Below are 13606 nucleotides of genomic sequence, written 5' to 3'. Positions count from 1 at the left end.
CTCTTTGTTCTTTTTGTCTCTGAAGATTCTTCCTCTGGTCTCATGCTGCAGAATTAATCTGAGACTGATCAGACGGGAAAGGTGCCTGGAAAACTACAGCTCTCTATTTATACACATGAAGCTGAAATAGTTTTGAAACCACAATTTTAGTTGAATTAATTTATCTGGGTCACTTTTCCGTGGCTAAAAAAATGTAATACCTTCCCATTACATCAACAAATAGTATTAGTCTGCAAAATTAGCAGTCTTGATGGTTTGTGTGATTGTGGTCTGGGATGGGGTCAAATTTCCGGCCTAAATTATTGTTTCAGTTCTCCCCTGAAAATGCCTTAAACTATTTCATACTGTACATGTGTAATATGATATTTTATGCTGTTTAAAATTCAGATATAATCTGTCCAGCTAACAAAATAAAAGCTCCTGCAAACCAGCAGTTCACACGGATTGACACTGTGGCTGCTTCTCCTCTCAGGACTGGGTGGGTTTATACAGACTGGGCCTGATTGACCTCGTAAGAGCAGGTTTTATCGACTTTTCGATATTACTATATCGATATTAAAGCTGATGTGCAATAGTTTTTACCAAATCCATGAGACAATAGAACTATTTCATTGTTGCATCTCAGTATTTGACAAACACAGTAACGATCATTCAGTTAGTCAATACAATTCAAAAATAAAAGGGCACAGCCTCAACAGTCACACAAAGAATCAATCAAAAGAGCCAAAAAGAGATGACTTTCATTAAAACTCCATTGCACAATTTAGAAATACATTTTTCATATAAGATATCAATATCACCTACATTAAAAAATGCAAATGTTATGAAAAGAAAGGCCATAGATCCTCCTAAGCAAAGTCTGGAGCATTTTCACTGAGATCAGGTCAGAACGTAGAGGAGACCTGTACACATATGTTTTTAAGACTGAGGAAAAAAGAGCTCAAAACTATATCTAAATGCATGTGCATGCACAATCAGCATCATTCTGCATCACAGTATTTGCTCATGGGATCTTATTAAACTTGACCTATAGATGTCTTATTTTCATTTAATTGTCCAAGTAATCCACGATTCTTTCATTTTATTGCTCATTTAAAGCTGCTGGAGACATCCTCAGTTTATTCATCTACTATAAATTCAGTTAATGGACATTGGAACATTTATTGTATCTGTCACATTAAACCCATTAAAGTTGCCCCCCTCCATAAACCCTTTTTACACCCAAATAAGCAGGAATATGTGGGTTTTCTAAACGTGGGTAAACCTGCTAAGAGGAAGGCGATTGATTCCTTTCACAAGGCCAGTGGACGAGTTTGCTTTTCTGTTTCTTCTTCTGGTGTTAGATGTGAAACGAAACAGAAACTCCAGAGAACAGGGTTTTCAAACAGTAGAAAGAAGCGTTTCACTGGTAAACATCAGTCTCTTTAAACCCAATGCCAATGAAACCGACGTGGGTGTAATTTTTGGCTGAGACGCCGAGCAGTCGCAGAAGGAACCCACAGGGGAGTCGAGTCTTCATCGCCTCAATGATAGCTTCTGTTAAAATGTTCCCCCCCGATCTGTCGAAACATTAGCATGTCCTCCCTGGGGTCACGTGTCCATCCCTGCTGATCGGAGCTGGAGCAGAGATATAAACATGAGATTACTGCAGAGTCATTTGAACCAGTAGTGAACGCTGATCTTGTCTTTTCCCGAGGACAGAGGACAGACACCACACGTGAGCTGGCGTTAGTTAGTGGCTCCTTCTGTCCAGCCTGAAAGGGACCGAGTTGTTGCCTGGAACATTCTTCTTCTTTTCACGGGTGATAAAGTTTAAATACAGAGTCCATCAAACATACCTGAAGTTTTCATATGCAAAATGAACCGAGCATAAACCCACTAAACCAGTCTTTAAAGTAGATGATAAGCCTGTGCGGCAATGATTGCTGTGTAATGGTGTGTGAGGACTGAGGGTCAGTGCTGGGGCTCCCTTAAATGCAGAGTGTGTGTTAGAGAGAGAGCGAGAGAGAGAGAGAGACGGTGTCTTCTATCTCATATTATAGAGATTGTTAGAGATATGCTGTGAAGTCTGGAGCTGTTTGTCTATTTATCTCCATCTTTGTCTCCGCCCCGTCTCCCCTCCATTTTCTCAGTCTTCCTCAAACTCTTTTATTTTCAAACGCCCTCATTTTCCCTGCTGGTCTTCTTCCCTTTATCTCTGCCCTCTCTCTCTCACACACATACACAAAGACACACACACAGACAAGGTTGAGATGCAGCAGTCTACTGTACATTGACTCTCAGTGTCTCTCACACGTCAGATGGTTTTCACTTTAACTGAAACGTAATCGTCTGACATTATTCCCTGCTTGTGAAGGGGCTCCACACACATGCCTTCAGTGTGTTGACCTACATACCTTTCAGTTCCTGCGTGTGTCCACACCAGTGAGAAGCAGCCGGAGCTCGCCTCTCAGAGCAAAAGCACTGATCAACTGCCAATATCCATTTTCAAGGTCGTGACCTTTTCTCGAAAGAACACATCAGATACTCTGTGACAGTTTTCCATCTTCCCAGGTCTTCGCAAAATTATGCAATCCACACTTGAATGCCAATAACAGCTTTTTGAATTTATTTGTTAAGTTTTGTTTGCTATTCACACAACAGCTATTAAGAACAGATTACTTCAGAAAGACTCAAATATTCACGTAAAAACTTTACAAAGACACATTACCCAGCATGCAGTATGTTAGTGTTTCCTCTGATTTCACTCCTGTAAGTATACACTGAAAAATCTGACTTGGAGACATCGATCGTCGGCCAAAAATCACACAGTCCAGTAGTTGTTGTTGTGATATTTCCCTCAGAATCAAAGTGTTGGATTTACACACTGACAGAGACAGATATCCTTCGTCCCTTGAGTTGTTGGATTATCTAAAACCGGCAGCCGTCATTATCATCTAAGTGTATTCCTCAGCACAGTTTATCGTGGCAGGAGATGGATCCCCACCTGCTCATAATGAGAAAATCACTGGGACAGAAAAGAGCAGGGAAGAGGGGTGTGTGCGTGCTTGTGTGTGTGTGTGCAGATGAATCCTATAGAGGATCAGGACAGGGTCAGAGGATAGGGACAGTCCCCCCCCCTTCCAGCACCCTGTGGCTCTGGGCGCTCATCCTGTCCACCTATCAGTATTCAGCAGACCGCCCTGGCCTCCTCTTATCAGGATGGAACCGATTTGGCCTTGCGGTAGTTTCCATGGCTGGCTTGTGTTTTTCTGCTCCTCCCCACAGAAAGTCACAGATCTGCCCTTTTTTTATTTTCCTTCTTTTTCCTCTCGGTCCGGGATCCACTGTTTGTTTGGCGTCTTTTTCCACTGAATCAGGTTCCTCCTCTCGTGATGTTTACAGGAGTCTCACAGGCCCCTGGACATTGTGGCCTCTTTCACAAACTCTCCCTCAACTTAATCCCCCCCCACCTCCCACCCACCCTTCCGTCAGTCAGACCGACCAGCTCGACGCTCCTCGTCCCCCCCCCCCCTGTGTTTCCTCCCTCTCTCCCACTCAGCCTTTTGTGTCCCCCCTCCCCAAAAGAGCCGCGAGCACTTTCCTTCATCTCAACAAAAAAAAAAAGACATCTCTCTGCATCTGTGGTAAATACACAGCACTTTGGTCCCAGCGTGTCCCTCTCGTTCCCCGGCTGGCGGACCACTCGTTTCCCCCCTTGCCTGGAGTCTGATCTTCAGAGCGAGAAAATAAACAGAGAGGTTTGAGCGTTTGGTCGGCGGCTGAAGGTCACCTCTGTTTCCGAGCGATAAAAAGGCCTCTGCTATTTTGACAGCTGGCCAGCTTACACCTGCTCCCCAGCTTCCCCTCGGGCTCCAGGCAGATGCACAGATGAAAAAAAGAGTTAAAGCAGAGATTGTTTTTTTTTTGTCAAAGTTAAAAAAGCTGAAAAGAAAGAAAAAAAGTGTGTCCTGTTCTTGGCAAGCTGTCAACCCGCCCTTGTTTTACTCCTGTTCCCACTGTGTCTTTCTGTTTCCATCTCATTCCTCATTCAGCTCATGTTGTTGTTGTTTTTGGTCACTGCATGTTTGTGTGTTTTTGTTAAGCGTCTCATTTGGTTATTGTCTTTTGATTTTCTCCATAATCTATGTGTTTAATCCTTTGTTTTCAGTTGATTTTATTGGTGGATTTGACCCATTCCCTCTCTACCATGTCAATGAGAAACCATCTCATCTACTCTTAAAGCCCATGTACCAGTAAGTATGACGGTGCTGTCATCCCATTGTACACTGTGTGTCCCTGTGAGTTGTAAATGTGACTGTTTGCATATCACCATTGACGTTTGAGGTATTGCACATTTTGGGATGAACTCATTTTTCAACCTGTGTCTGGTTGTTTCCTCCTTTTTCTCCTGAAGTTTTTTAAAATATCTAATCCAATTGACAGAATATTCTCAATTTAAGGTCAATTAACGCATTTGCTGCGGAGCTTTTTATCATTTTATTAGGACGCAGGTTAGAACACGAGACTCGAGGAGGTTGTGCAGACGGGTCCTTGCTCAGTATCCAGGGATTTGAGTCATGTCTGACTCTGGAGAGAAAAGCACTCTGTGAAACATGCTCCATCCTGTCGAAGGGCTTTGGGGAATAAGAAGTCCTTTCATGGTGCTGTTTTGTGTGTTTTTGTGTGTCTGAAAGAAGCACACGAAGAATAACCAGAAATTAATCACATCGTCTCAAATTGGATTAATCAATTAAGTTGCAGATAATTTAACAACAATAGGCCTTGGAAGTTGTGTAATAAGTGTCGGCCAACGTGAACTGAATGTCTTATTAGCTCCTTGACAGTTTAATCAGCTCTGTCTCTAATGGGAGGAAGTTTTTGTCTCTTCAATCCACAGGGAGTTATATTCTGGATAGATTCAGCCAGGTGTGTGTGTGTGTGTTTGTGCATGTGCGTGCCCAATGGCTCCTAACCCTCTGCTCTTCCTTCCCATGTTTCTCTCCTTTCCAGGTCTACGTAAATAGGAGGTGACACAGCAGATTCCCACGGAGACAAAATGGCTGTTTTGACACAAACGTCCCCAGTGCACCAGGGCATGCCAGACATTCCTCCTCCTTCTTGATTTCAGTTCTTTAAACATGTCATTTACTGGTGTGCCGCCCAGTAAAGCCAACACTTCTCATTTAGGGTCCATTGTTTCCCATGGAGAGATGACGGGCCCTGTGAACGAAGGGGTGGGGGGGCGGATTACACTGGAACAAAGCCTCATATTGTGTATTTAGGGAAGTATCAATCATTTTCTTTGTGTTGAGTTCTCTGCTAAGGTCCCATTGCTGCACTGACCTGCCCATAATGGTCTCAAAACTCCCCCAGAACATGACTGTATAGAGCACGTGCAGCATATAAATACAGTGTGTATGTAACCAGGAACTGCCCAGCGTTCCCAGTTTGTGACTTCGAGAGGACTCAGTGATTTAGCGTGTCATTGCCGGTTTGGCTCAGATCTTGGCCGGAGGGCTGAATTACAGTGGAGCCTGTGGAATGAGCTATTGTGTGCTGCCTGTTTACTTTAGGCCAGGATCTGCGTGCATAAATACACAAGTAAAGCAGGAAGAGGCCGAGGGAGGGGAGGGAACAAAAGCACCAAAACCTTCGGCGGCATCTGTCAAAAATAGAAAATGTAAATAATGAAGGGGGGGGATTTGGAGTGAGAGTCTGACATGTGAGGTAGTGTCGAGAATGAAAGGAGCATTAGCTTGTGAGCGGCGTTCAGACACAAGGAAACAGCATGTTGAGTTTTACCTTTTTATTTTTTGAGTCTTATTATTGTGACTATTTTTCGCCAACAGCCTCGTCAGATGATGTGTCGAGAGCTTTTCTTCTCACGTCTCCTCTTAACTACTGACGACACATCAGGGCCGATCACACACACACACACAGACACACACACACTCTCGAGCAAGGGTTGCACAGCGTATTTTTAACTTTCAGCGAAACAATAGAGATTGTTTAACTACTTCATATTGCACACAGCAGTGTTTGAGTCCGTATGGGTATAGACTTCAGTGTAGAAGTAGCATGGCTATACGTGAGTGGATCAGATGTTCGTCTCCTGTCGGTCAAACAGTTTAGATTCTCAATGGTGATAGTGTCAGTTGTGATTGTTTTATAGCATGTTTTTTACAGGGTTTGTATTGTAATTATGTGTATAACATCTTAAGTGATGACAAAATAGTAAATCAGTATCTTCAGATGACTTTACAGTGAGATGAGCTGGTGAATCTGGAACGGAAATCTTCTGCTGAGTAGTTTCTTACTCACATTTATTTTAATCTGATCCAGCAACCTTATAAGTTGATATAGGCAGGAGTGCATCATATCTCTCTGAACCGATTGGTGGCACTTTTATTTTCTTTATGTTTTATCTATCAGGACTACACAGTCTGTTATGGCGCCTCACTGTTTGTGTGAATCACTAGTTCCTCCTGGTGGCCAAAGTGTGCATGTACAGGTTACAAGGCCCCTGCCACAAGCCTGCACCTCCGTAAATCTGTGTTTTATCTTTAATTGATTTAATGGTTTCTCAATGGTTTCTGGAAAGTAACTGTCATGTAGAGTCAGACCTTTTACTGATTTATTTCAACGCTACATTTCAGTCTTTTTCTTTTATCACTCAGGTTAAGGTCTGTTTTTAGCCACTGAATTTTCAGTATGTTATTCATTTGATTGCAGTGTACTTTGCAAAGTCTTAGAATGTCAATTATTTCTATGATCAAAACAGTTGCAAAAAAAAACAGTTATTTGTGTCCATTTAGCAGCTCAACATAAAATTCTTCATTCTACCTGATATTCTACAATTTTGATCCTGAAAATCATTCAGCAACTTTCTGCCGGCTATTGTCACAATGATGGATTTTGATTTGTCCCCTCTATGCTGGATAGATGCAATAATTTATATGTCCTTATTGTCTTTATAATTTAAAGTCCACACACTCCTGGTAGTTTATATCTGGGGTGTGAGTTAGTTCAAAACACAAATCACCTCATACTGTAACATAATCATTACAAGTAGTAAAATGCTACTATAGTCATTTTGTTAACACTAGTCTTCCTCTCAGTGCAATACAGCCTCAAACCTGGTATGGTTGTCAAAGTGTTTTTCCCCACTGAGAAATAAAAGCACCTCTTTGTAGATAATAATTTTTCTCTGCATAGAAAGTGGAAAAGTGGATGTTTTTGTATTTCTCTTTATTTCCTGTCCTGTGTTTCTCCTGTTTCCATGTGATCTGATTGCATAATCCTATTTATCCTGAACTGTGCTTTGTGTTCCTGTAAATAGGTGTTTGTTAATAAAAGAATGTGCTCTTTTAATGACCTTGTGTTGTGTCGTTTAGTCGAGATTTGAATTGTGTAAAAATGAAAACAACGCACACACGGCTGAAAAGCTTAATATGTTTATAATAGAAAATAGTCTGTGAACTCTGACACCACAAGCAACCAGCACTCTTGATTCTGATCAGTACAAGGGGAAAATTAGCAGAGTAGAAAAACTCAAGGCCACTCATGTAACACCTGTAAAGCAGTGGCTTCTCTACTGCAGCCTCAGGACATGAAGGCACGCACGCTGCCCCTGATGACGGCTCTGCAGATGGGGCAGTGACGCAGGCTGGCAGCACAATCGCCACACACCACCAGATGACCACAGGGGATGAAGACGATGGACACCAGCTTGTCCATGCACACCTTGCACGTCCTCTCCTCCTGCAGCTGCCTCAGCAGCTCCTCTGGACTGGGGTCCTTCACTGTTCATCACATATAGAAAGAAAGAAAAACACATGAAGGCACACGCAGAAAATACAAGCTCAGTGTTATGTCTGAAGCCGGATCGCTGCAGGATAGAGGAATCATTCATCAGCAGTTCAATGGTGTAATTTGTTATGAAAGTATTTCAAGCACAAAAGTGGCTTTTATTCCTGATAGATGTTGACCTCTGACCTTTCCCTTTGATGGGTGTTTGTGTTCTCACACTTCCAGCACTGGAGCTCTGCCTCGTCTCAGTATCTGAAAAAGAACAAATATTTTTTTTTAAAAGACAGTGACACACCACTGAAATATATTAAGTTAATAAATGCACTACTTGAGTATAATTGTGTGAATAGTCATAAAAGACTAAAAAAACGTAAAGAAGCAAAAGTAAATGTACTTGTCCTACATATCTGCCATGACTGTCATATTATGATTTATAATATAACAGGTGGAACCATTTTATCGGCATGATACAGATACAGCTTCCTCTGATGGATCACAACATACATGTTAGGGGTCATGACAAGATTAATGGAAAACAAAAGGAACAGGAAGGAAAGATTTTGGGGACTTTCTCTATTATCTTTTCAGGTTTCTTCATCTATAGGCCTAAATCTAATTTTTGAAATTCAAAGGGAAAATTTAAAACTGGACATGTTTATCATGCAATGTATTTTAGAAGCGTTGATGTAAAATAATAATCTAGAAAGTAACTAACTATATAGCTGGCAAATAAATGTAGTGGAGTAAACACTACAATGGTGGTAGCGGAATGGAAGTAAACAGTAAAAAAGTCGAAATACTGAAGTATATCAAAGAAAAGTACTTTAAGTTTAAAAAAAGTACTTAGTTACCCTCCAACCACTGGCTGTTACCTCTGCTCTGTGGCCCCCTCTGTCTTTCCTCCTCCTCGGCCTGCAGAACGTCGGTGACCAGGTCAGACACCGACATGTAGTGCTGGCCTGTCAATAGAAACTTGGTCTGGACCAGACTCTCCACCAGGCCGGCTTCAAAGCCCATCTGAACCACGGTCTGCACCACAGGAGAGAGCATGGCTGAGGAAGCCGCCAGACCTGCGACCACATCTGAGAGACGAGAGGGAGGGTGAGGAGAGGAGAGGAGAGGAGAGGAGAGGAGAGGAGAGGAGAGGAGAGGAGAGGAGAGGAGAGGAGAGGAGAGGAGAGGAGAGGAGAGGAGAGGAGAGGAGAGGAGAGGAGAGGAGGGGAGAGGAGAGGAGAGGAGAGGAGAAATTGCGCAGCTTACGTTTATCTGCCATTTCAAACCACAGATCTCCTTTATGTATCTGCTGAAATGGATTATAAGTGTGATTCCTGCATTGTATGGAATAATTGGCCTCTCCTGTCTGCCACTTCAACAGTCAAATTATTTCCATCGTGCTCCCTAACTACTGCAATCCAATAACAAACATAAGTCTGCAGTGCTGGAGAAAGCTCTGCTTTTATCCTTCAAATCCCTGTTTCAATCAAGGTGGTTCTCTCGAGATTCAATCATCGTGCTGCAGTTTCGCTTTTCTTTCATTTGAAAAACCCACTCGGCATGTTTGCTCTACCTTTCCCCCTGTTGTGTGAACAAGCAAGAGTGGATGTTGACATTCTGAGGATGTGCATCAAAGACGGAGGCTGACGTTTATGTCCCCATGTCCTTCATTTACTGCCTTTTTAAAACATTTTATGGAACTTACCATTTCTGGAGCCGCTATCTCTGCTCGTCGAGGTCGGAGATCCACCCTTGAAATCAAATTCCCAATGAAAATCGTGAATAATTTAAATACAGGAGCAGCATCGTGACATGTATTAATTTGTAATTGTTCTAATTATTATCATTGTGTCTGCAGTGTGACGAACAGATATTATCAAGATGCGAAGGATTCTCACCACAGTCTCACCCAGATGGAAATGAGCGTCCTGGATGTTGCTGATATAATCCTGCCCCCTCGACTGGATTAAAAACTCACACCTGAGGAATATAAATTTGTTATCTTGTTTTGTTTTTTTAACTCAGAGCAGAAACCAATGCATAGCATATAAATGAAACAGCCTAATTTGCCAGTGCATAAAAATCAGTAATATTATGTGTTCAGCAAATGTGTGTATACTGTTTCCTAGTCCTGGTGTTACCGTGGAAACCATTTGGCATGTTCCTGCCAGGGGTCATCTCCCGGCTCCCAGTTCCTCAGCCCGCCATCACAGTAAAAGCATTTGACATTGTCACCGTGACCTGTCGGGACGAACCAGACTGCTGTTAGAAAAAGGGCAGTGACACCGACTGGCCAGAGAAAATCAATTTACACTCCACTCAAGATTAAATAACACAACTGAATGTGTCTGATTTGAGGGGAAATCTCTTTACAATCCATAACCTGTCAATTAAAAGAGAGGTAAATCCACCTTTTTCGAAACAAAACTAACATCATTAGCTTCACAAAAATGCTCCTCGTACGTTGACAACTTTGTATAGGGGTTCATGATATTGTGTCCACACCCTGTGTATTGCCTGAAGCTACGGAGCCCTACTTCTCTAGCAGCCCCAGCTTTGTCCAGGTTGTTCTGTCCACAACAGGATGACTCAGCAGGACAATTGTACCATGAACCCTCTCACAAAAGAGAGGTCACTCTAGCAGAGACTGGGTCAGTGCGGAACATTTCACTCAAATATACGCCTGGATACTCAAAAAATGAAGAAAGCAGATATATATTTTAAGATACAAATGCTATGAGGTTTAAGAGTGAGACAGTGAGCACCTGTGTAGAAAAATCCGGCTCTAGTCAGAACATCTGGCTGGATGGAGGCCTCAGTGGGCCAGTTGTGGAAAGTGGTGAGCCGGGAATCCTCCGCCTCCATCTCTGGATACACCGCTTGTCCAGCTGTCCCCTGGTCATCCATAGTCATCCTCTGGAGTTGGCTCAACAGCTGGCCGTCCACGGAGTCCGAGAATCCGACTTGGAGAGGGATGTTTCCTACAGCTTGGCCCAATATGAAACTGCAGGTGGGGAAATGCCTCCTGTGCTCCTCGGCCGGGCTGTCCCCGTGGACCCAACATCTTAAAATCCCTCCGCAGCAGAAACACTGGACTTTATCTCCGGGGCCGAGGAAGAATAAACCCGCTCTTGCCAGCTCTCCAGATGTTACAGGTGCATCCGCCGGCCAGTTCTGTAAAGTTCGAAGTCTCGTCGTTTCTCTTCTCATCCGAGGCTCCTCGAGGATGTGCACCATAGTACTTCTGTCAGCCGTCATTCTGTGGCAAGTAGCTTTTCCTTTCTCTTTGTATCCTGTGCCAGTCATCCCTTTTGCGGTCCATAGTGGAGCGCACGCTGAACTGAAGGTGAGTGCAGCACAGCGACTGGAATAATATGATCAGCTGTGTGGGCCTGAACGCTGGCCTACAGGAGACTGCTTTCCAGAAAATCCACCAAATGCCAGAGTGTGTGCTCATTGATGCATGGATGAATGACAGCCTGAATATGACATGTTGCTCTGCCTCTCAGGGGAAAAGGCCCAACATCTAAACAACTGTGGATGTGTACTTTACACCTAACACTGTTGATTTATCCCTATTGAAGGGAAGTTACAGTGATATTAAAGTATAGCAGCTAGAACAGAATAAGCTCACAACTGATGATTCCGCGCAGTAGCAAAGTGATTATTGTGCTGGTTATCCAGTAACAGTTCACTGAGTTGAACTCGTAAAGAAAAGTTGACCTTTCAATGTATTGGAAGCACAAAAGTGACTTTTTTTGCTGCCTATCTTAAACGCTTTGACACTGATCAGTTTGTTGTTGTTGAAGGACTCGCCTTCCGAGAAACGTTTGCGGTGTGTTGGCTGCTGTGGTCAATTTAAGGAGAGATTAACTCAAATAAATAAACAAATGGCTCGAATGGTTAACAGTTATATTTCTAATTCAAAATGGGCGTGAACACTGGAATGCACTGATTTATATATATAAGTAGGCTGTTTTATTGGATGGCTTGTTACCTAGGTTAAAATTATATTAGTTTGCTGGTATATCCGAGACTCTTATTTTGAAAAAGACGAACCAGAAGTATGTTGTGTTAATGCACATGATTTACATGTGAATGGGACAAAGAGTTGTTGGCACAGTTCAGACAAAGAAGCCTCAGTCTTGTTTTTTTAATATTTATAAGTAGAGGCGACCCCTGTCACCATTGGAGAAAATTGTTAGGAATCATTTATAGACATAATTAATTTTATTAAGGCTACTTCATGTCTTACTTTGTAACTGTGGATGGAGTTTAGTGACTTTGGATGGAGTTTAGTGGTGTTATCATGGCACGAAGCCTGAAATAAAGGTTTTTATAGCCTTAATCATACAAATTATCTGAGGAATTAATAAATTACATAGGCCTTCATATACGAATCATTTCAGTGTTGGTTATGATTAAACAATCATATATGAATATATTATTCATTATTTATGCTGCTTGTTTATTTATTTGGCTTATTTTATAACATTTTACTTTGAAGGCCAGAGGCCTCTGTTTCTTAACGTTTTTATTGTAGAAGTTGGATAAAGATACAAGTTGACTCAGAGTTCGATCAGATAATAAGATCACACCGATCATCATTCATTTACACTAAGTACAATCAAATAAGGCAATAACCCATAAAGTCCTCTGGCTGGAGCCTTTAAACTGATCCAGATTCTAAGGGAGACAGAGCTTCCTTTGAATAAAACCTCGAAACATACTTTTATAATAAACCACGTGCCCTGTTTATAGTTTTAATCATTGTATTGGGAGGTCATGCTTGAATCTCCGTCACATGTTTCGTGTTTTTATTAATTTATGCCTGTGTTTTTATTCGATTTTTGTTACGTTTATGTAGTTTTTACTTTAGTGGGGGATTTTTATTTGTGAAGCACAACGTTTTGAGAAGTGCTACAAACATAAAGATATCATTATTACAATTATCGTGACATTATTGTGACAAGTGACAGTTTTCAATATTCAACGTGAACAACTGCAGGTGAATGATACTTCATGCATGGAGCCTCCTTGTGGTGAACAAGAGTTATATGTTGTTCTATTTAAGATAAGATCAAATTAAATTAAAAAAAGATAAGAAAAGACAAGATAATCCTTTATTAGTCCCACAATGGGTAAAATTGCAATATTACAACTCCAGGATTCAAAAATAGGCATCAGCAAGTAATAATAAGCAACATCGAGTACTTAAATGTAAGGATAATAATACTTAAATGTATTTATTTACTGTATTTACTGCAACCTTTCAACGTCACATTGCTACAGTCATCCTCAGATTATCATAACATCCTCTGCAGTGGGGAGTGTCAGCCTGTTACAAGCCCCATGCATTCACACCCTCACACGTGACTCTCTCTGAGGTTTCTGTGTTATTTCCCCTGTCAAAAGGTTTTTTTTTCTCAGGGTTGTTTTCCTTGTTGAGCCCTGAGACAAATCTGTGATTACGCCATACAAATGAAATGTGATTGATGTATTGATAGATTGACAGAATGACCCCCCCACTCACTCTCAAAACCCTTGTCTATAGAAATCTGTGTGCCCTGAAGATGCAGCATGGTTCTAACTCCATGAGGGAGGGATTTAATAAATGCATTATCACACACCAGTGATTTTGCCTCTTATTATCTTTATTTTGTTGCATTCCAGTGAGACTCACATGAGCAGAAGTGAATCGGATGCACCGAGGCCCTCTGCACAACAACCACACACAGTCTGCTGATCGACCCCCCCCCCACCCCCCCACCCCCGGGGCCGTGCACAGTCTGCAGAGAAACGTCTCCAGAGCCCGTGTGTG

At 42.1% G+C, this 13606-nt stretch overlaps 2 protein-coding genes across 2 annotated transcripts in view; one reads left to right on the top strand and one right to left on the bottom strand.

The window, feature by feature from the left end:
• The window catches only part of nkain4 (sodium/potassium transporting ATPase interacting 4), a 52770-nt gene extending 47690 nt beyond the window's left edge, over positions 1-5080 (top strand). Inside the window, exons 6-7 of the mRNA XM_061075409.1 lie at positions 4151-4235; positions 4993-5080. Of these exons, the coding sequence (XP_060931392.1) occupies positions 4151-4235; positions 4993-5002 (95 nt within the window). The 3' untranslated portion in view covers positions 5003-5080. The remainder of the gene's footprint in view (positions 1-4150; positions 4236-4992) is intronic.
• Positions 5081-7584: 2504 nt separating this feature from the next.
• Positions 7585-11264, bottom strand: birc7 (baculoviral IAP repeat containing 7). The gene is made up of 7 exons (XM_061075567.1): positions 10551-11264; positions 9927-10026; positions 9684-9765; positions 9491-9536; positions 8664-8873; positions 7978-8043; positions 7585-7784 (listed from the first exon to the last, which is right to left on the bottom strand). The coding sequence occupies exons 1-7, from the start codon at positions 11089-11091 to the stop codon at positions 7585-7587; spliced, it is 1245 nt and encodes a 414-aa protein (XP_060931550.1). The 5' UTR covers positions 11092-11264.
• Between the last annotated feature and the right edge of the window lie 2342 nt (positions 11265-13606).

Source organism: Limanda limanda, chromosome 7, assembly GCF_963576545.1.
Source record: "Limanda limanda chromosome 7, fLimLim1.1, whole genome shotgun sequence".
In the NCBI taxonomy this organism is placed as follows: domain Eukaryota; kingdom Metazoa; phylum Chordata; class Actinopteri; order Pleuronectiformes; family Pleuronectidae; genus Limanda; species Limanda limanda.
The sequence above is the reverse complement of the archived record's forward strand: the minus strand, read 5'-3'. Positions and strand labels throughout refer to the sequence as shown.

Bases quoted from the DNA above. Each gene is read 5' to 3' on its own strand.
- birc7 (XM_061075567.1), bottom strand. From the start codon at position 11,091: ATGACTGGCACAGGATACAAAGAGAAAGGAAAAGCTACTTGCCACAGA. The intron at 9,537-9,683 runs GTGAGAATCCTT...TTTGATTTCAAG, and splicing joins TCCATCTGGGTGAGACTGTG to GGTGGATCTCCGACCTCGAC. The intron at 8,874-9,490 runs GTAAGTTCCATA...CTCGTCTCTCAG, and splicing joins AGATAGCGGCTCCAGAAATG to ATGTGGTCGCAGGTCTGGCG.